General features: G+C 39.7%; 1 protein-coding gene across 16 annotated transcripts in view; it reads right to left on the reverse strand.

Moving 5' to 3' along the window:
* ptprfa (protein tyrosine phosphatase receptor type Fa) overlaps window positions 1-23,030 on the reverse strand; it is a 344,522-nt gene that overhangs the window by 126,317 nt on the left and 195,175 nt on the right. For all 16 annotated transcript variants that reach the window (XM_051077207.1, XM_051077194.1, XM_051077198.1 and 13 more), the window contains exon 5: window positions 5,324-5,512. In XM_051077207.1, coding sequence (XP_050933164.1) covers window positions 5,324-5,512 — 189 coding nt within the window. The remainder of the gene's footprint in view (window positions 1-5,323; window positions 5,513-23,030) is intronic.

Here is a 23,030-nt window from a genome sequence, read left to right on the forward strand (position 1 = left end):
TTTGTTCCACAGAGCTGGCATCCTGTTGTGATCTTAGAGCTCCTTGTTCCCCACACCTGCTTCTTGCCTGACAGCACCTGGCTATCAAGCACTTGACCCCTCATTCACCGAAAACAGGCCTGTTTTGGTTCTAACCCAAAGGCATTTTCTTCTCCTGCATCCTGCCATAACAAGACAGATAAGAACACGAGCTGCTCTTCTCTCCATCTGATGCAATTCAAAGAAACCTGTGTCCTGGAATACTCTGTAATGTTGCTGCTTCAGGGCCGGAGTGCTATCAAACTCCAAACTCCACTTCAAATGACTACATTATAGATGTATGATCATTGTATTATTTAGATCATCTAATCATTTACCAGCATTTGTCCTGTGGACTATTTAGGGCCAAGCAATAAATATCTTATTAGTACTAATAAGATGAATGTGAACTGAGAGAGTGGATTGCTTGAGTCCTAGAATCCCAGAGGTTCTGCAACCCTGTCACCTAGAAATTACATGTCTATACTAATTTGAAACAGCAAGTGCAGCCAGGTTACATTTATTATTATTATTTATTTAAATTTAGTTAATTTACACACTTGGCAAGGTGCAAAAATGTTAATACTGAGGGTATTTGTAAAATGTTTACAGACTACGTGTTTGTCTTCTGCCAAAATATCCGATCTGCCAGTGCAACATCCACATGTAGTGACTTCAGCATTGGTTCTGTTTAGACTCTCACAGCTCTTGGTTAAGGTTAGTGAGTGCTTCAGGTTCAGTGCTTAGTGAGCATGGTTTGGGTACACATTTTACTCTCTTAGTTAAATTATCAGTACAAAAGATGAATATCTGTATTATAACGTAAAATTCTGTTACATTCACCATAAAGGGTAAGTGGAAGCTCAGGATTACAGCACTAAGAAAATTAACAACACAGCCTGTAGCTTAAATCAGTTCACTATTGAATTCTCAATCAGTGTTGGGTAAATTCAGATTCACACCTCTGACTGACTTCATCTGCACAGCAACAGCTGCTGAGCCTTGTGGGTATAAGAGTATCAGAAACAAGGTTCAAATAATAAAGTAGTTGGTAGCCTTGTAATAAGCCTATAGGATCATAATATTATCCAGCAGAGTTGCATTTGTGTGTGTGTGTGTGTGTAAAGTAACACTATAGATCCTGATGAAAAAAATGAAAATGGGAATGCAGAATGGTGAAAACACTTCCAGAACCAACTGTATTAAATTGGGGTGGTGTGAACACCATTCTGTTGGTGTTTGCATTAAAAAGATCTTTTTCAAACTTCCAATGTATGGTGAGTGGCTTTCCGTCAAGAAACCATCTTTGGCAGAGTTGAAACATTATAGAGACTTGCATGCAGAAAGTATATTAAGCAGATAACAGCAAAGAGCTTCTTTTGGACTTGAATTAGCTACAGTTCAGTAAATTTGCTGGTGACAGTTGTCTGGGTCACCAACTAAACCTTTCACCTCTTATAGCTGTCCCTGGTATAAGTAATCATTAGTAACTGGGGCCATTGGGCCACATCATATAGGTCTATGCAGCAAACAGAAGAAAGATGGATGGTTACTATACAGATGCCAGCGATCTGGATAATAAACCAAGCTGCACTTGAGTCAGCGGGAACATAAGAAACTGTCAGATAGGTGGTGAGAGATAGCAGAGGGGGGAGGCCCTGGAAGCTGTGTGTCCCCTGGGGTCTGATGAAGGGGACAGCAGCAGCTTTCAGAGGGCCAGGCAATACTGAGACCTGCCGTGACTTTCCTTCACAGCTGTCTGACAGCTAGATGAAACCCACGCCACTTCAGCATGAAATCAGGGTGTCATGACAGATTTTGGGGTTCATTGTGAAAAATAATAGGACTTTATTATATTTTCACAATGTCTGGACTGAAAGGATTTTTTCTCTTGGAGTAGTGTCCATCAAAACAGGATGTAGCAATGGACTGCTGGTCATATTTCCGTTGAGAACATCATAGCCACTTTGCACATGAACACTGAGTTAAATTGATGGTGCGTAGTGCCAGATGCACCAGCTGCTTTGAGCTCTTGTCCATTTCTTCCCAAGCAGAACTAATGAAATCAAAACACAATCCCATCACATGGAAATCTGACTGGCTATTGATTTATATTATCACAATCACTATCTGTTTTCTTGCCATGGGGGTAGTACTCAGCCTGTGAAAACAGCTGTGTAATGTTTTAACAAAAAGCCTGTGTTTCAAACTGGAGGAACAGAATTTAAAAGATGTTACCTTTTACCAGGCACATGACTGCATTATGGGAGTCGTAGGATTCATTATTTTCTGGAACGTGCTTACAGGTGTATGCAAAATCCATGGATTGTAAAATATCATGGTTGTGGGGTTGCAGTTGGCTACATTTTCAGCAAAGCAGAATACAACCATTAGACCATCAGAGCCAGCAGTTCAGTTTAAGCTTTCAGTTTGACAGTTGGTGCAAAGTCAAGACTCACTTTATTTTCTAATTTTATCCAGTTAATCACCTCTCTGAAACCTTACATCCACCCATGGTTCAAGTGAGTAACAAGGTAGTGGAAAATTCCTGGAACAGGGGTCAAGCCCTGCGATACATAAGTTTAGGTAAAATAAGTTTAGGTAATCTATCTATGGTTTTGGTGTGCTGGATTATTTGCATTTTTAGAGATAGTTTCCACCTCTCTTGTCATTATAATGTACTGGAAAACTGTAATACTCCCAAACAGCAGATCTAAATAACAGGGACTCATCCAGCTCTGGTTTCTCATTTGTATTTGATATTTGGTATCTGATGATTCTCACTATGAGCTATACATCCACGGCTAACCCATGGTATAGTTAATATGACTGGTATTATTCACTATTCATAAAGTGTATCGAAAAGAAGAAGGTCACAAACTAAGGTCGATATCCTGTATTGAATATTTCAGGACAAAGACACATACTATAAACTTCAGTCATGATGGTGGATAAAGGTTAGAATATCTCCTGAGAGTCTCAACATTCTAGAACTGCAATGTTACATTACTGCAACACTCCTTTAAGCACTAGTGACAAAATATACTATATATTCAGCTAGAATCATCTTTATCACACTCCACACATTAGCCCCTGGAGTTTTCTTCTTTCTGAACTCTGAAACAATGAACAAACATGACAATGAAAATGAAGTCTTCAGACTTCAGACTTGTGTTCCTGCAGTGATCAGTGTAAACACATTTATGCAATATTTGAACACCTGGTTTTTGAATCAGGGAGTTTAAGTTTGACTGCAGCATTGTTTACCACAGAGGAGTTTTATCCTGTTGCACTAATCTTCTCTCCCAATCCCCTTCGACATTCAGATCCCAAGACCAGCAGTCACGGTCGTCATTGATCGAGCATCTCAAGAGTCAGTGGCTGGTCAGGGTCACCTCACACTGGACAATCTTTGGTTGCAATTACTGGCAAATAAAGTGGAGTTTAACCCAGAGGAAGAGAAAGGCTTATAGAAAACAGAGGACATGTTTCCCTTTTTCTAAAAGAGAGCAAAGGTCTCAAATTGAAAAATGAAGCTATTAGTGCTTCTTAATGGATCAAAGTCATTTAATATGACTAACTAATTCATGAGCATGATCTAATGACTCTGCTCTACAACAAATTCTGTTTTAACAAAAAACTGAATAGCTGTGTAGTGCTGATTTTACACACACAGCTATATAATTCACTGGCTTTGTAAGGCACAGGAATTTTTTTGTTTAGGGAAGTCAGCCATCTGTGCTTGGCTGCTGTGGGACTGCACGTGACACCAGGGCCCTATGAACCAAATTGAAACAAATTGTCATGGTGTTCAGTTAATAATACATGGCAAGTTTGTCCTTACCTAAGGCTCTGACTGCAACTTGAGAAAATCCTTAGAGTGGACTTCAAAGTGAGTGTTATCCTAGAGCCTGTCTCTCAGCCTTTCTTCTCTGCTTGTGTGGAGAGAAGAGCAACCACAGGAGGGGCCCTGGGCCCTCAGTGATGGAGAAATCTGCTTCTTACCCTTGCTGCTAAGGCTGGCAAGAAAGTTTGGCCCTGTACAGCCATTCCAACACTGTGTAGGTGCTTGTGGTTTTTGGCAAGGAGCAAACATTTCTATTTTCTCATAGAAAGTGAGAGAAAGGGCATCTGACAGGTTGGAGCTCAGTTATGCAGCCAGCAGTGATCCAGCTCTGCTGCGAGCTGCTGGGGCTGCTTTTGTGCAGAAAGATGCCCTATCTGCTCCTCTGGATGCTGGCCACCTCCTCACAGAGCTGCCTCACATGGCTGCCTGGGCTTTAACATTCACTACTGTTGGCACGTCAGTATTCCCACACAGGTGCTGCTCAGGTAATTACTGAACTCTGTGATGTCTGCTCAAAGTAGGGAACATTTATGTCCATTATAAGCTTACTGTGTATTTTTCCTTCTGAAAATTAGAAGCAAGGGCAACTTTCAGATGTTACACTTTCAGAATTCATCTTTGTTATTTCTGTAGGAAGCGATGTGTGACTATGGCTGGGTACAGTTTGAAATGTTTTAATACAGATACTGATACACTGCCTGAATTTCTGTGGCGATGAACATTTTTGATATGTTCCTTATATATAGACAATTCATTGATAAACAAAAACTTAACTAACAATAATTATAATACTCAGTTAATTGTTTAAAGCTGTATGGGACTCAACAACATCCAATAAGACTATTTATGCCCATCAGTGCCAGGTACATCTGTTCATATTTCACAGTGTACTGGAGACTGAATCTGGTGTCTGGTGTATCTAGTGACGGAGACAGAGTAGGCTAGGAGTAACAGCTAGGAGAATGACAGAACCTGTGGTGAAGAAACCTCAGAAGCATCCAGGAAAGGTTTCTGATGTTCCAGATAAAAAAAAAGGAACTCTCTGTTCAGAGGAGGGATCACAGTCTAAAAAAGAAAGTGATTGACTGCAAGGACAAACAGATTACCACTGGTATGGCTTTTCCTCGTTGGAGAGCAATGAAAGAAGTAATTATACTCACTGTCAGAGGGTTCCACACTGCATGTTTAAGGCTTTTTTCAAGAAGAAATGCCATACATTTGCTTCTGTTTTACATAATTTAACAAAATATTTTTTTCAAACACAACATGACCAGACTTTTGATTTGATATTTAACAGTTTTTGATACAGGAAACTGTAGACTCTGTGTTTTGCCTCCAAATCTCCCTCCATTTCTGCCTGTGCCATATTTAGTTTCACAAGATTCACAACAAGAGCCACCATCTGCTGAAGTGCTGAACACAGACCACTGTATAAACATAATGAGATGTCTGCTTTACCTGAACGCAGCTGTTTTATGCGCCCGTTGCTGCTGTTGATGTCCACAGGAAGGAAGTCTTTGAACCAGTAGATCTCTGGGTCAGGGTTGCCACTGGCTGCACACAGCATTGTAGCAGTACGTGTTCTCTCTACAACCTTGAGCTGGGGCCCCATGTCTATAGTGGGGAAGCCATGAGGGATCTGGTCCTCTGTGACAAAGACAAAGACAAACAAATATTGGTTCTCTGACAGCTGGACATGATAAGCTGATGATGACATGTGGTGTAGTCGGTGTAGAGCTTCAGTATTCAGTATCTGATATTAAATAAATAAACTGCAAACTGTCCATCACTGTGGCACAAGTATGAAAAGTCACCTGAATGCTGTAGTAGTAGTAGAATATTGTTGATAGCTTAGCTAATGTCTGTTGTCCAGTCGCCATGATGAAGCTGCTTTTACCAGCTAACGGTACATGTGGTAAAACATGCACTTACTTTGCTCGGAAAATAGTTGCAGCTGATCAGAATAGTCACAATAGAACATAAGGAGTGATGTGGGAATACAACCCAGGCCAAGGCTGATAAACTGAGTCCAACCCACCTGCTACCCAAAACCTTGTGAGACCCTTATTGTGGTGTGAGGTTTCACTTCTGACCCTACAGCCCTGAGCTTGTGAGGTCCCCCCACCGCTCCCCCATGAAATTCAAACATTGTAAAATCCAGCTGTAATGCAAATATTACTGGGCTACCGCATGACTAATCCTTCAATGGCATTTTCTAGTCATAGGATTCGTGTGAACAAGGGTGAGGGTGATACAATTTTAACCTGAGGGAAATGTATTCTGACAGAGAAAAACTCCTGCAATACTCACATAATCTGAAATGCTTTGTGTGGTCAAATGCCAGTCCTCCCAAATTATGGATGAAACATAGTAAAATCATGTGTTGAAAATCTCATTCCACACCTCGCTCCATGCTGCTGAGTACAGACACAGCCAGAGTGGCTGGGTAGTAAATGATAGGAGAGGGTGGGAGGGCACTCCTACCCTTCTCGTATCATTTATTTGTAACTGTCACATCCAGTAGGTTAGGGCACAGATTAATGTTAGGTCTATTGATGTAACAAAAATAAAAATAAAAATAAATAAATAATTAAACTAATATGTGGCATCAGACTGGACCTTTTCCAAAATGATCCCCTAGCCCTTTCAAACTCAAGAGAAGTTAATCGCTGTGGAAGGCAATACAATCACTTCAGCAAACAGACATTAGAAAATATTCAAATGTCAAAGTAGTGACTGACACATCTTATTTCTTATTACGTTCTTCTGTCACTATTCTCTTGTATGCATATTGTATCATGACATTAGTGAAATAGGAAATGACCTGGAAATAATAAAAGTATTTAAATCAACACACAAAATAATTATTAAAATGAGCAGGCACTAAAAGCTGTCTAACAGTCAGAGAAACAGCAGCAGCTGGTCTTGTTAACGTCCAGAGGCAGCAGGTTAATGCCCAGGGACACACTGCCTGCCTGACGTGGTTGTGGAACATATGTGTGTAGTGTCTCCCCTATTTACACTGAACAGCAATGGGCAGGAGTTTTTTGATGCACACTCTCTGTCTGTCCACCTCTCCCTCTCTCTTTGTCTGTACATGTGTGGCCTACAGTCCATCATGTACAGGAAGTATTGAGGACATTGAATCTAGTCCGTTTGTCAGTTAGTCAGTCAGTACCTGTACTGGTCAAGATCCACTTCAAGTCTTTATATTATACATTTGTGTACAGTAATCACATACTGTGTTCATTATTAAAAGCCAAATTGCATTATTTTTAATAACAATAATAACCTAGCTTTCAGTACATAGTAGCATATTACATTTAATTCACATTTATTTCTTCCACTACAACATTCCTTGTGGCTCTTGTAAATCTGCACTACTTTGTATCCCTGACCTTTAGAGGTGGAGAATTTTACATAATCAACCTACACACCTCCCTGAGATGCATATGCAGTAAAGAGAGAGGCGGATTTTGCAAACAAATGACAGCATAAGTGATGCACAAACTGCATCCTCAGCCTAGTGTATTTGTTGATAAATACAGGCCATGTGTTTAGGGTACATCTGCACCTGAGAACTGTTAATTATGAGGGGATGCGGTCCCTGACAGCCCTGCAGAACAGCAGGCTGCTGCCAGATGTGATGACAGGGAAAGGGGTTTTATCATCTACTCACAAAGGAAACTGAGACGTTTCGAACCCATTCCTAGAAGTGACTGCAATCATTAGAAATGATGTTCATGATTATATGGCTACAGGGACATTAGTAGCCTCTGCTATGATCATGGGAAATTCTAAGGAAAATGAAGGCATGATATTTAAAATTCAGTCTATAAAATTTACCCACCAGACACTTGTCAACACATGGGCAATGTTTTCTGTATTTACATTTATATAAACTTGAAAACTCTCCTTTGATGAGTTGTGTCAGCCAAGAACTTGTAGGTGAATACATTATTTATCTTTACATTTATGAGAGACATCAAGGAAAGCACTGGGGGGAGCACCAGACCTATTCCAATATGTAATATACAATATGTAATAATGAAATAAGAAGATAAGAAATAAGAGGAATAAAGTTGTAATTTTAAAGACCCCAAATTATGTAGAACTATAAAACAAGCTTGATAACAAACAGAAAGGATTTTCAAAGATTAGTTTCGCTGTGCTTGTTTAATCTCCATGACATTTTCTCTTTTTTTCAGTAAGTAACAGCATTACCAGTGGAAAGCTTGTATTTTGAAATATTGTCACAGATCAGGCTGTGTATTAACAGAACTGACTGCCAGTGAATATGCAAATAATGAACACAAAAGAGTAAATAATACATTTTATTTTCCTGTACTGCTTTGTATATTTAGACCTTAAATACTGAAGAAGCAATATTAACCGAGAGGGTGTGCTTTGACGTCATTTGAGCACAACAGTGATGTGGTCATGCGCAAGCATCACTGAAGTGCTCAAATGAAGTTAAAGCACACCTTCCAGTGTAATATTGCGATTATACAACTATTACCAACAAAGTAAAGTGTATAATCAGAATCTGTTCATGTTGAGGAGCAATTTGCTCTCAAAATGAAAAGGTTTTTGTGAGTGTTTTTCCCCGTTTCCATGGAAGTACATGGGGTCTGACTAATAACTGGACACAATCAGTCATGTCAGTGGACTCCTATGTGTAATGGAACCGAGTTTACCACTACAGCAAATAATCAGAGCCTTAGTAACGACCTAGCAACAGAAATGATTTTCTAGTTCCAGATGAGTGAACTCTGAGCTGACGTTAATGCTTTATCGAGGTCTCGGACTTTACCGAACTAAATCAACAGCCTACAGCACAAATACATGCTTAATTTTATCAACCACGTTATAACAAAGACGCTGCATTTTTTAATCACACAGATGTAGCTTCTGCAACCGCAAACTTTTACATGAATTTTAAGTTATAGCGCCGTGTCACCGACACAGCTGATGGAGAAAGCAGAGGTGCTTTGCTCAAATCATGTTAAAGCACACCCTCGAGTGTAATCTTGCCATTATATAACTATTACCAGCAAAGATGTGTATGGCGGAGTAATATTTTTAGTGATGAGTAAGGCGTGCTGTCATGCTGATTTGAGTACATTCTAAATGTCTTGTGGACCAATCAGATTGCTCAGTCGGAACTACTTGTTGTATAATTATACAACTAAAACTACTTTCAGTCAGTACTGGTGTCACAGCATCATCACTCCACACATTAAGCAAATGAGACAGTACTCTCTGCACTGGGAGCACAGGACAAACAAAAAATACTGTACAAAACACTAGACTGACTAAGGGGCACTTGTCCTTTTCAGCTAAAAAGTTGTCACGTTAGGACCCAACAACATTCCCTTGAAAATATTGCTGTCAAAAACTGGATGCTGCCAAACCAATGAGTTTGTACATTGATGTTGCATTGTGCTTAATCATTTTTAAAGTTACCTTACTTTGTTTACTACTTACCAATGCATATAGATACCAGGAGCTGTATTCATTGAACGGCATTCAGCTATGAGAAGCCCCCAACTGGAAGATTTAGGAAGAAATGCCTGATAATGTTTTCTTCTGCAGGAACTCATTACCAGGGAAATCCCATAACCTGAACTTTTGAGAGCCTTTAAAGGTTTTGGGTTCTTCAGGAGTCACCTCTGTTAGGTGTTGGAGGTCATGTATGGGATGTGTATAGCGTATGCTTCTGAGGTCTTTCTCTGTGCTATTTCTTTATAGTTTAAAGGCATCTTTGATGGAGATGACAGCAGAGCAATGAAAGTAATTAATAATTTGATTATTATTATTATTGATTGATTTGCATTACATTTTCTGCTGAGTAATTAATAAAGTAATGCAATTACCTTTTCAGTGGATAATATGTAATGATGATGAGTAACTAATTACAGTTTTCAAATAACTTGCTAAACACTGGTGCCAACAGCGCTAGAGCCAGGACCTGGAAGCATCCTACAGCCTCAGATGCTTGGACAGGGAAAAGGTGATGGGGAATTCAATTTGGTATATTTACACTGATCAGCCATAACATTATGACCACTGGTGGATGAAGTGCATAACATTGATCATCTCATTATAACACAATGTTCTGCTGAGGAACCTTTGGTCCTGACATTCATTTGGACGTTACTTTGTCACGTACCACCCACCTAAACACTTGTTTTAGACCAAGCATACGCCATTGTCCTGCTGGGGGAAGCCCCTGTCATCAGGGACTGTGTATGCCATGTGTATGGGTGGCATATATCAAAGTAACATCCAGATTAATGTCAGGTCCCAAGGTTTCCCAGCCCAACATTGTATTGTAAAAAGATGATCAGCACTTTGTTAGGTTAAAGGATTGTCTGTGAAGCAGTGTGAGACCCTACATGGCAAGACTACAACAGCCCAGGTATACAGGCCTATACCCAGGTGGACTGACCTTTTCTTTGACTTTATGTTTCATGACACAGTAACATTCCTGTCCATGGATAAAAACAGACGTATCTCTGCAGTGATACACTAACTTTACAGATCAGAACAAAACTGTGTTTTCATTATTAGGCCATCTATCTGTTGCAGTAATGCTACCATCAAAATATTACTACATTTATGCAGCAAAATAAAAAGGGCTGTAATAATCCCCCCGACACGGCAGAAAAAAACATTCTGTGATTCCTCAGAGGAAACAACATTCAGAGCACAGCCGCTTTGTTCCCAATGAGTTCACAGCAGAAACAGTCAATCTTTGTGTAACAGCTCACCTGTTTACTGATGATCATTCGATAAGATCACAGTACCACATCACAAGATTTAAATAATAAATGAAGCTACCGCTGCTGAGACACATCCTGCTGCTGTGTGACGGCCACAGCTACTTAATAAAGTCAAAGAAAAGGAGCCTGCACTCTACATTTCTTTGGTCAGTGTGAGACAGTGTTATAGCTTTTCCACCAAATTAGCAGGATTCTTGGAATCATGGCGTTGTCCAGCAAACCAGTCAAGAATGTAATCAAGAACACATGATTAATGGATGGGGTGTTGCACAATGCACAATGTTGGATCACACTGATTACCTGCAAGTGACTGTACTGTTATTGTAGATATTTGTCAGCAGAGCATTGCATGTTTTTTCCCTACGATTCCTCACATCCCTTCTGCAGTGTTGCCTTCTCTCTCCAACCTGTAGAATATGATGCTGTCATGGCCAGCACTTAAAAACCTGCTATTTTTTTGTTTCCAGCTGGGAACTGACTTTTCAGGTCCTGAACCATTTTACATTGGTTGAAATGCACTGAACGCTTCAAATGTAGGAGCCTGAAACAGAACAGAACCTACTGTCGGTGGAAAAGGTGTGTATCTGAAAACAGATGTTTCAGGCCAAAAATGTGGGACTTGACCAGTGATACTTAAGGAGATGGAGCTGAGGTCTGACCGGGTGCCATTTAGATGTCAGTTTAATCAGAATCAGAATCAGAATCAGATTTTATTGCTAAGTAAGTTTGCACATACAAGGAATTTGTCTTGGTATATTTTTGCTAAAGGACAATTATAGTAAAAGAAAAGAGCGAAGAGCAAGAACTACATTTACAAGGAACATAAATATACATAATTAAAAAGTAAAGTGTAAGTGTAACTGCTGACTGCATGTGTTAATCAAGCTTCCCACTGTGACATGCACTTGCCAGTTTCACTGTCAGCAGATTCTCTCCACCTATGATGCTTTAGCTAAATGTCACTAGCTAAAGCACCAATTTTTATAACTTTTTCCAATTTTGCATCTGCACAGTTCCAAGTATCTTCTTGTGTGGCAAACAAAAGAACCAACAACACGATCTAGGCAGGAGTTGTTCATGTTCTGTCTGCTGACTAAACTGCTGAGAAAGACGGTAACTGTTCTCCCAGGGAGATGCTACAGCCTGGGGATCACAAGTAGCTTTGCATGTGTTTCAAGAGATTAGGACAACTGAAAAAAAACACCCCTCAGTCATTCTGAAACCCTATAGCCTCTATGTTGTCTCAGATGATGTGATCCCACTACAGAGAACTGAGTCTCTGACATGCTTCGTGACAATTGAGCAAAGCTGGTTATGCATGTAGGAATTTGTACCCCTCCCAAGACACCTGATATGCATGCATGATCTCTGTGAGCATGGTGAATCAAAGGACTTCACGGTAAATGTAACCATTTCAAGACTACACAGCCACAGACTTGAGAGGGAAGGGCTTTCCACGCTTTTTTATAAAAGACTCTGTTCACTGTGACTCAAAGAGTAAAAACACTTACACTGGTTATTAAAGTCTCTCAGCAAACAATGCAGAAATACAAGTAGAGCTGTCCTGTGCTACAGCTGATTGGCTGTCAGTCAAAGAGAGTTAACTTGCAGAATAATCTTGAGCTGACATGCCCTCTCTGTCCACTCCTGTCAGTCATCCTGGTCTGCCTCTTTTTTTTTAAAATCAGTTCTCTGGGAGGACAAACAGTAACTCAATCCTCCTGTCTTCCCTTCAGGGACTGTAAACCCATGACACACACCACTAAGCTTCAGTTTAGAAAACCAGGTTTTAGGGATTTGAAAATGCAATCATAAAAATAGTATTATAGAAAACTGAATGCTAAATTACCAGCTTGGTATAAAATATTCCACACTGGTTTAGAGCTCACTCTCAACTCTCAGACCATGCTAGATTTGTTTAAGCTTTACAGCTTCACAACTTCCACCTCAGACAACCCATAATACTCAGCTCAGCTCAGGCTGTTCATTGAGTGATTGAGTAATTCACTTTCATTTCATTCAGCCGAGGAAGTGAATTCTCTTCACTGTCAAAAGGGAAGCACTTTGCCTTAAAGGCATCTGATATCCAATTCATGGATAGTTTATTGAGAAGGTAGACTGCTCCATTATTCTGTGAACTGCATTTTCAATTTATACTTTGAATTAAGTTAACTGTAAAGTGATGGATCCAGAGGTGAGTCCCAGAGCTGTGTCCCTCTTGAGAATAGTAAAGCTTTGCTGACAGCTGAGGAAGAACAAATTCTATGTTACCACTGCAGTGATACTAATTCAAGGGGTGATTGATAAGTTTGTGGCCTAAGGTAGAAGGAGATGAATTAAACAGCTCTTACATCACCATCTTTGAGTGATTATGCAGAAAGTTTTATGAAAACTGCACATCAGCTCTGTCAGACACTGGCCTTTATGCAGTCATCCAGCAAATGTGAATTTGAACTCGTACAACACCAGTTAACCTGCATGTGTTTGGACTGTGGGAGGAAGCTGGAGAACCCAGAGAGAACCTATTCTCTATTTTTTAAACCAAGCAACGTCAAGTTAAGACAAAGGAATAAAAAGTATCTGAATACTTAGAACAAATTTTTGATAATCCTGCATTTTAATCCTGAAGATTTTTGACACTTTTAGAGTTATCCAGAAAACGTTAAGTAAGCCACGAGAGAGCTTATTTTTCCTCAATCCGCATGAGAGGCCCGCAGACTACACGACCGCCTGCAAAGAAACCTACAAGAACCAGAGTTTGCAGAGACAGTCTGCGAGTAAACTCAACCAAAGCTGAACCACTGAGACACCGGCAGAATCGGTCACCGTGTTAACTGGAGACACAGCCTCTGGGAGAATCCACCTGGATCCTGCGTTTCCATGGTTACCACCACAACCTCAGCAGCCTGGATTCCAGCCAAGTCTGCAGCTGCCACAACTCGCAGTAGGTCGGTCTTAACATTCTGCTTGTGACAAGAGTTGATGATTAAATAATAATAATCTCCAAATTCAGTACAAACAGAGTATAGTTATAAACTATAACGATTTACTTCCACCAGATCACTCTGCTTATTTTACCTGCTGTTAGTTCACCATGCTAGATTGATCATCCTTTTCTGTTTTATTTTTATTTCACGTTTTCACTCTTTATATATTCACTTTAGTAATCAATAAATTGTAAATACACTTGTAGACCCAGCAGTTTTGTGTGTTTCTATGCAATGGTGAGCCAGATCCCTGAATCGAGAAATCGCGATCTGAGATATCAGACTGATTAAAATTTATTAATGCAGAATATTGATATATTGATATTGATATCAAATGAATATCAGATAATTGTACAATCAAGCTGTCATGACAAACCAATCACTTTAGTGCACACAATAAGATGTGGATGTGTGCACCGTTTTTTCACAGCAGCTGTCTGTGGTGTGTGGTTACACTGTTGTTGATGAATACTGCAACCATTCAAAAGATTTTTGTCCCTATCAGTTATTTACGTTTACAATTATTTATTTCCAAAACCATGGTTCAAAGGTTACCTTTTTACATATAAACATATATTATGTCAAAGTTGCTGTTTCATTCACAGAATGTTTGGTCATGTGACTTGGCTCAACTTGCATATTAACATTTAGCACAACCCTGACAAGCAGACATCCTCAGGTTCAGTTGTGTTGACTACTTTAAATAAATTTCATTTGTTGGATCATAACATTCATGCTTTTTGCTGTTTAAATATAGGCTGTTATGAGGCTATTTAAAAAATACGTCCGCACATGCATGCAACAGATCAGGCAGGGTTGTAAAACAGGCTGATTTTGGGGCCTGTGCACAGATCGTGCTTCTGGGTACAGACCGGGCACTGACAGGTCCCCCAGACTACTACCCCTTCCCCGAGATGAAGAATGAGCTCAGTGGTCGCCATTTTGACAGTGATGATGACGTCATTGCTGCTGTGACCATTTTCTCAGACAGTGCTGGCTCACAGTTTTCAATTACATGAAAGAAATGCACAAAACTCATTAACTTCAAACTTTCTGCACCATCACTCAAAGAGTTGAACAGTGCATGTACGGAGAGCTGTTTAACTCCTCGCTCTCCACCTTAGGACACCAACTTATCAATCACCCCTTGTATAATGGTGCTGGATATCGAAACCATATCAAGCTTGTTTTTCTTCACAGACATAAATTTTGTACACACACAATCTGTTTCCTCCTGCAGGTTTATGGTGCTATATATCTGTGCTTGCCAATCTGGCCCAAATGGACAGCAGTGATATTGTCCTAGCCAGTGAGCACTCTGTCTATTTGGTGAGCTGTTTTCCTCATGCTGTGGACTAATGAGACTGTGATTACTAAGTAATATAACTGGGAGCAGTTGGGGTTAGATAGACACACATTGTTTTCATGCACAAGAGATTTATAAATAGCTTGTAATTGACCTATATATGATTTATTAACTACATAACCATTAGCTGCAATTCATAAATATTTAATGCCTTATTAGAAAGTGGATCTATGACATCTCTCAGCATCTGCTTCTTATCAGTAGGTGCTGTAACGACATTTAGAGAGCTTATTCATCTGTGGTAAAGGTTTGCACTCCTCTCTGTCATCCTCTCGACCTGAGAGGAGATGACTGACACAAACAAAGTCACAGTTTCACAACAGGGAGGAGTACCTCTACCTGGGAGTGTCTTAATAACTGCAGTAGGTGGGGTAGGAGGTTTTGTTTTACAACAGAGGCTAGAAAGTGAGTTTTTAGCAGCCAGCCAAGTAATCACTTAGCCACTGGTGCTGATCAGCAGCCCAATCAACCCCTCACAGGTGGATTATGGTCATTCTGTGCTGTGAGAGGGTAAAGACCTCATTTATTCCCTCTTTAAGTTGAGTTACTGTTTAATATACTGTTATGGGCAGTAAAAAGTACAGCCCGAGTGCATCCTCAGTTAATGATGTAAAGCGACCTGACTGATGAGAGCAAATAGACTTGCACACACTGAACTCATTGTTCTGCAGTGATAGGGTGTTTTGGCTCCAGCTGGGCCACACATTGCTTTGGTAATGCAGGAGGGGGAAACCTGATCAGGCCTGATGGTGACAGGAGAGGGACTCAGGACAATCTCCTAGCCTGAAAAGATAACAAATAGAAACCCCCTTCTATTGATCTCTTCATGATTAAATCAGTTTTTGTTGTTTTTTCCCCCTGCTGGGGGACTGATTCTTGATAAAACTTTATTTAAAAATAGCAGTGGTGCTCATCCCTACATCTGTGATGTTCAGTGCAGTGCAGTGTCAATAGTGCGCAGCCCTTTTAAAAAAAGGAGAACCAGGCTCCTTTTGGGAAAAAGGGTACAGTTACTGATTTAGTTACTGTGGACATTTGGACCTGGAGTCTTAGATCAATGCTGCTCCATGTTGCCATTACTGAACATTCTTCCTGCTTATGTTGGTGTTTTGGAAACCTGGGATCAGCCAGGGAAATAGAATTCCCCTGATGAAGTTTGCAGTCCTGGTGCAGACAGATGGCAGATGTAGTCTGTCATGGCAGATGAGGATCACTTACACTCAGGACTTTCCTAGACTGAATGTGGCTGCAAGGGAATACTTCAAACATGAAACAATGGTGCACATAGTGGGAAGGTGTTTTTTTTTTTTTTTTAGCATAAAGGTAGGTCATATTGTTTCATGTATTGCTGTGGCAGGGCACATTTCTTTAAAACATATCATGATGAATTATATTTAATACACTGTTTAAATACATACAATGTCAAAACACAAAGAAAACTGGATGCTCCTGTATACACTGCTGCTGTACTGTGACATCTCTTTGTATTGTATTTATACTGATAATTGAAAACTATTTTCAGAGTTTTTTTTTTTTTAATAGCACTGATGTTATTCTTTTTTATTGCATGGTAATATTTTTGTAGACAAATATGTCCCCATGAGGAATATTTTTTATTTTAAAAATGCTTAAAAACACTGTATTTTTAAGTAGAAAACAGAATGTTAACCCTTTAAAGTCTCTTGTAGGGAGAAGTTTATTAGTTTTTTGCCCTAACCAGCTGACCTGACTGACAGACCTATCCATTCAGGCTGTGTTGTGTTTGCTAAGAGCAGTTAAACATTTTCATGTATGTCAGTTCAAGAGCTTTTATTCTTTTAAGTGAACGTACAACAATCAAAACATCTGTGAAAATTCTCAACCCACTGGTGCAGTAAGAGATTTAAGAGTAGTAAGTAGTAAGTAAGTAAGAGTATCACTTTAAATGGTGAGTATCACTCATGTAAAATGATATGGCAAAATGAGGATAAAAGAGAACTACTATGATTCCTGTTGTTGGTTGGAGAGTGTGTATTTCAGTGGTCAGAGTAGTCCTTTTGTTATTTACAACAGCTTTGCTCTCCTGACCTCAAAGCTGCTTCAATACAATTATCAGCTTTTGGGAGCAGTTAACCAATGTCAGGCCTGACAGCCATTAGAGTCCAGCCAACCACTGAGCAGACTTTTGGCATTCAAGTAGTGTCACAACATTAACCTCAGACCAACAGCCCTTTCAACAATGCCAAAATTTCACCAGATGGAGGGTGACCTGTGAGGCTTGGAATAAAAGACAACACACCTCTCTCTGCCTTATAACTTCTCAAAGACAGCCCTTTCCCAACTCTATCCATCACTTTAATCAGACAGATGCCCGAGTGCCTCTCCGGAGGACATATATGCTCTTAATAAGATCTTCCTGGCAAATTAAAAGAGCCAGGAAGTGTCTCAGTATGAGCAGAGAGAAGGGCAGGGGAGGCTGGACAGGACGAGGCAGAGAGAGAGAGAGAGAGAGAGAGAGAGAGAGAGCTCTTGGCAGGGCACTTAGAACATTTGCCCAGTGTAGCACCAATTAAAATCAACAAGCAGCTCCCACATGTGCTGTGTACACACTTAGTCCAGCAAGTAGAAGAAAAAAAAAAACATCTTCTTCTACTTGAAAATTCTTGATATATCATCAGAGAGAGATTTCTTTATACAGTGTGACCCGTGAGCCTTACAGATAAGTGATACAGAAATAGCACTGATGTTATTCTTTTTTATTGCATGGTAATATTTTTGTAGACAAATATGTCCCCATGAGGCATATTTTTTATTTTAAATATGCTTAAAAACACTGTATTTTTAAGTAGAAAACAGAATGTTAACACTCCAGAATCACTTGATACTTCAAAATATTCTCTTTTATTACAAATTTTAATGCATCTCAGTGGTAATATGTGCTGTGTACACACTTAGTCCAGCAAGTAGAAGAAAAAACATCTTCTTCTACTTGAAAATTCTTGATTTATCATCAGAGAGAGATTTCTTTATACAGTGTGACCCTTACAGATCCTTACAGATAAGTGATACAGAGAATAGATGGATGGATGGATTTCTTGAACAGATGCAAAACAATATGTGTATGATAATATTTTCAGATATTTATAGTCCTTTGTGTAAAATATTCCATAACAAAGTGTGATTGATACCCACAGCAGGTATCACCTGAGCAGCTTCTGAGGCCAGCGAAGACTCTACAACTCTACTGGAGTGATGAGTAACATTCCTCTAAATGATATTCCCTCAGTTGGTGATTTGATGATGCAGGTGGAGAGTGCTGTCAAAGCGCTATGTACACTGTGTGATTTTGGCCTGTCCTAAATAGCAGTAGCTAATTTACTGCTCTTTTGTGATAAAAGCATCACATTTGGTAAATATATAGCCTAATATATTTAAAAGAAATCTGGATATTGGGCCATTGCAGACTGATGTTCTGATGACCAAGGCAGACATTTTCCAAAATGGCTTTCAGCAGTTATTGATACAGAACACTTTGGCTGCTGCAGCTGGTCAAAAAGAATTCCTTTCCCAACCACTTTTCCTTAACTGCATGACATTTTTATTGAGGTCAAGGAAAAGTGGTTTGAAAAAGAGATGTGAAGGAGAATTGATAAGACTAGAAAGAACCTTGGTATTTAGATAATACGAGTGCACTTACAACAGTTTTTTTTTTTTTTTTTTTTTTTTTGTCTTACATCAATTCCAAACGATAGCATGCAACTTAAAGTTCAAAGACCTGTCAGCCAAACAACTTCTTACCAAGTCAGTAGCTTGTGTCACATTGAGCTGGTGTGCTGAGCCAACTGTGTTGTTGTCTGACCAGACAGTATGATTTTCTCTCAACAAACTACCTAAAATAATGCCTGATACTGTGGCAAAATTGTTTCTTGTGAATTCTATTGAGAAATCCAGTGTTGGATACTTAATGCTAACTGTCCTTGACCATGACACTAAAATGTTTTCAATTAAAACTGAATGATGATATCAAAGTAAAGTCAGGGCTGTCTTTGTTTCAGAGAAGTTAATAGAATTTCTGAAACTGACCATAAACAGACTTTAATGAAAATGTAGTTGAGTTGTTGTGAGGCAGAGGATGATCAGGTGGAGATCAGCAGGGAGCAGAGGAGGACAGATAGAAGAAGAAGAGCAGGTGATAAAAGACCAAGAAAACGCTGCAAGGAACTCGCAATGAGAACAGCAAGAGAATTTAGACTAAGTGATGAGACAAGCCTAGATAGAATCAGCTCAAGGGTTAACAGTGAAATTCAGTGTAATAAATTGCTGATGGATGGTCACATGATGTTTTGAAATGACAGAAACACCTGACAAAACGCATTGAACCCAATCCCAGCTGATACTGACATGTAAAGACAACTACTCACACTAACATTCACATGTGCAGCCAGTTTAGAGTCACCACTTCACCTGCATGGACTGTGGGAGGACGCCGGAGAGAACCCACACAAGCACAGGGACAACATGTAAAATGTAAAAAATGAGCCCATAGGTTGTCAGCAGCAGCTTATTATGACTTACAGTTACATTTTGTTGTTTTAGTCACATCTAGCGGCTGTAGTTACTATGATGATACTATGGTTGTTTAGGTGGAAGGACTTGTTGGTCTCTGCAGGTCTCTGCACATTAAGAAGTCTTTGCCCTGAAAACTCACCTTTTTTAAAAGGTCTACTGTTGTTGATGTTAAGTGCTGTTGTTTACTCTGTAGCACTTGTTTTTAATGAAAAGTTCGTTAGAAATAAAATGTATTATCATTATTATTATTATTATTATTCTTTAATTTGTCAGCTGTCTACACATACACATGTAACCACACATACACACACTCCATGAGCTGTTCCATGCTTTCTCCACAGATATCAGCACACAGCCCGCCAATGAACTGACCTTCACTTGTTTTCATCAAGAGTAATTTGTTGCAAGAATTTATTTGCATTTCTCATTTATCTTTGCCTTTCTGAGTCATTATATGTGATGCACACACGTAGGCATGTGTACGAATACAAATAACTGAGCTTACACACAGGGAACCATACCCTCCCCACACATATACACGTTTCCTAATATGCTGCTAATAGGAGCTTTTTGAAGCCGGGCCTTTGAAGACACATCCCCTGAGCGTCTCAAAGGCTCATGGAGTTTACTCACAGGCCACAGCTTTAGACTTCACAGCTTTGGCAAATCTGCAGAATTATAAAGTGTAAAGGTACGACAAGTTGCAAGTGGAATATGACTGGATTGGACTAGAATACACCTGGAGATGGTCTGGTCTGCTCTGTAATCACATTTCAGCAAGGTACTGGCATCTGGTTACATTCATGAGAAAATAAATCCACCCAAAAACTTTGGAAGGTCAACTAGCTGTTTCTGCTACTGCACGCTGCCTGTCAAAAAGCCACTGAGTCCTTCATCTGCAAAGGAAAAATAAGTAGGGCCCATACTGCATTATCACTTCAGGAAACTCTCAGGGGACCCCTATGAAGAGCAAGATGGGGCATGCCAGACTAACACTAGTGTCAGCAAACTTCTCCACTGGATTACCTTCTAACAGGAGAAATAATATTTACCAAGGGGAGGTAGCTCACAGATGCTCTTGGCTTTATCAGTCCATTTCTTCCCTCGCACATTGTAGCCATTTCTTAAGAGTATGCTACATTGTCATGTTGGTTGACTAATATGTCAGCTCCACCCATTAAATTATTTGATCCAATCCAATGCAGGCAGAATCAAGATAACAGGAACAAATGCCTGTTATGAAGTCAACTATCTTTACATAGCATCTCTCAGGCTTAGCATTTAAATATGCAGTACTTGATTTTCATGGAGGTGCATTCAAAGAGGGGGTTTTGAGCCCTCAGAGTGGAAACAGCCCCAAGGCAGGATTCATCATTACTTGCAATGGCCTGAGGCTATGAGGATATAATTATATAATAATATTGGAATAATGTAATAAAACCCTATTCTGAGGGCTGGACCAGGCTGCCAGCCCGTATTAGTGACCTCTCTGGATTGCAAAAACAAAAAAGCCCTTTGTATTCCTCCAGCCCTCTGACAACATGTCAGGTAAATAAAACATGAGAAAGTGCTGACGTAAGAACACTGTGTTGTTGTTGTGTTGTCATGGCTTCTTATCTGTTAATAAGCACTTGAAAATGAAGTAATGTCGTGAAACCATAGAAATGCTGATTTATCTTTCTTTGTCATGGTGTTACTCTGTCTACAGGAGCAGTGCAGAGGCTGTGTAACTATAAACCCTCCACTGTCCCACTCCACCTCAGCCCTCTATGCCCCTCTATTAGACTGGGCAAAACACTTCGACATTGTAGCTTAGTGCTGAAAATTTCCTGACAAAAATTTCCCTGACAATTTCAGTTACATTAGCAACAAACTATAGACAGAGAACTTCAGCCTTGTTTCTGATGATCCCAGCACGGTTGACAAGCAGCTCCTCAGAAATAGATGTATGTTGTACTGTGTGACTTAACAAATCCACCTGCAGAGAAAACCCTCTTTTCAGTGAAGATCTCTCTCTCAATAAAAAATAAAATGAAATAAAGGAGAAAACATAATACATGTGTGCAGAGGTGTAGTGCTATTTGTTTAGGTACCAGGGCACACTTATGACTAATGGGGCAGGTTTACATACATTAGTCAACTATAACTGACCACACAATCAAATATTAGACTGACTTTATGAATAGTTTCATCATGTTGACAATATTATGCCACAGTCACCCAAACATCTGGCTGAGTAGTATTATACCATGCCATGGATGTAGGAGGTTATAATTAGCATGGCACTGAGTAATATATCCAAACCAAGACAAGTAGTTTGTGTTTTAAATGATTTCATTTACTTACTTATGCTGAGCAAATTAAGCCTCATTCCATACATCCATTCTGAGGAAAAGATGCAGTGCAGCAAAGGTCATGCTCATAAAGTAAGATTTTCTACAGGCATTGTGGAGCCACCACAAGCTGTCCAAGTGTATTAGAATGGCTTTGTAATGTTGTTTGTAAATGCATCACAACTAGATAGTCAAAAGAGTGAAAGATGAATGGAAGAATGTTTTGGTGCCTTTTCACCTTTACTTTAGCCAGGTAGAAAAAATGATTTAATTTATTGTGCAGCTCAAAGGTCAACTTTGAGCATTCCATGGGTTTTTATTGGCTCTCTTGCATGACATACGCTTAAGTGATGATTGGATGTTAAAGTGCTTAACAATATATAAAAATTTCAACTGGATTGTACAAACTGCAAATATTTTATTTCTTTACTCAGAGGAGAAAAAATGGCCGTTGTGCTCAGCAGCACTACAGCACTACTACAGTGAGTATGTGTGCAACAACAATCAACTGGTTAAATCCTCTGGTGAACTATAATTCAAGTCATATACTGTGCAAATCTGTTGTAACCACCTCCAAGCAGCTAGACAGAGAGGTATAATCCAGCCTTTACTGTGGCAATGACACTGTTTCCCATGGGGATCATTAGTGTCATTCTGTCTTCTGATGCCACTGCAGGTATTTTCCTGACAGATGGCCTGCACAGCATGATGAGAAAGTTGAAGAAAGTGTCCACAAGTTAAAAGATGATATTACTGAATACAGACAGGAGTGTGCTTCAAATACTCTGTGGAACTCTGACTGAGAACTTAGTAGATAACTAAAGTAATTCTCAATGTCACAGGCAAGAGGGCCCATAAGTAAATAAACAGCCATTCTTACACTGAAATCTGATGGCTTTAATTGCTTCTTTATCAGCCTGCAACACCCAGTCTCTGTATGTCTTGTGTGGGTTTGTATGCATGTGTGTCCCTGTCATTGTATCTCCCTGTGCTTCTGTGTACTATAGGCTATATTTGCCAGTATGAGGTTGTGAGCCTGGAAGCTGAGTGTTGGGCCTGTTGTGGGGAGATAAACAGCGGAGGAAGATGGCAGATAGTTGAGACTGAAATCTCTTTACTGCAGAAGCCACTACAGAAGCATCTAGC

The sequence above is a fragment of the Lates calcarifer genome, linkage group LG17 (genome assembly GCF_001640805.2).
Source record: "Lates calcarifer isolate ASB-BC8 linkage group LG17, TLL_Latcal_v3, whole genome shotgun sequence".
In the NCBI taxonomy this organism is placed as follows: Eukaryota; Metazoa; Chordata; class Actinopteri; family Centropomidae; genus Lates; species Lates calcarifer.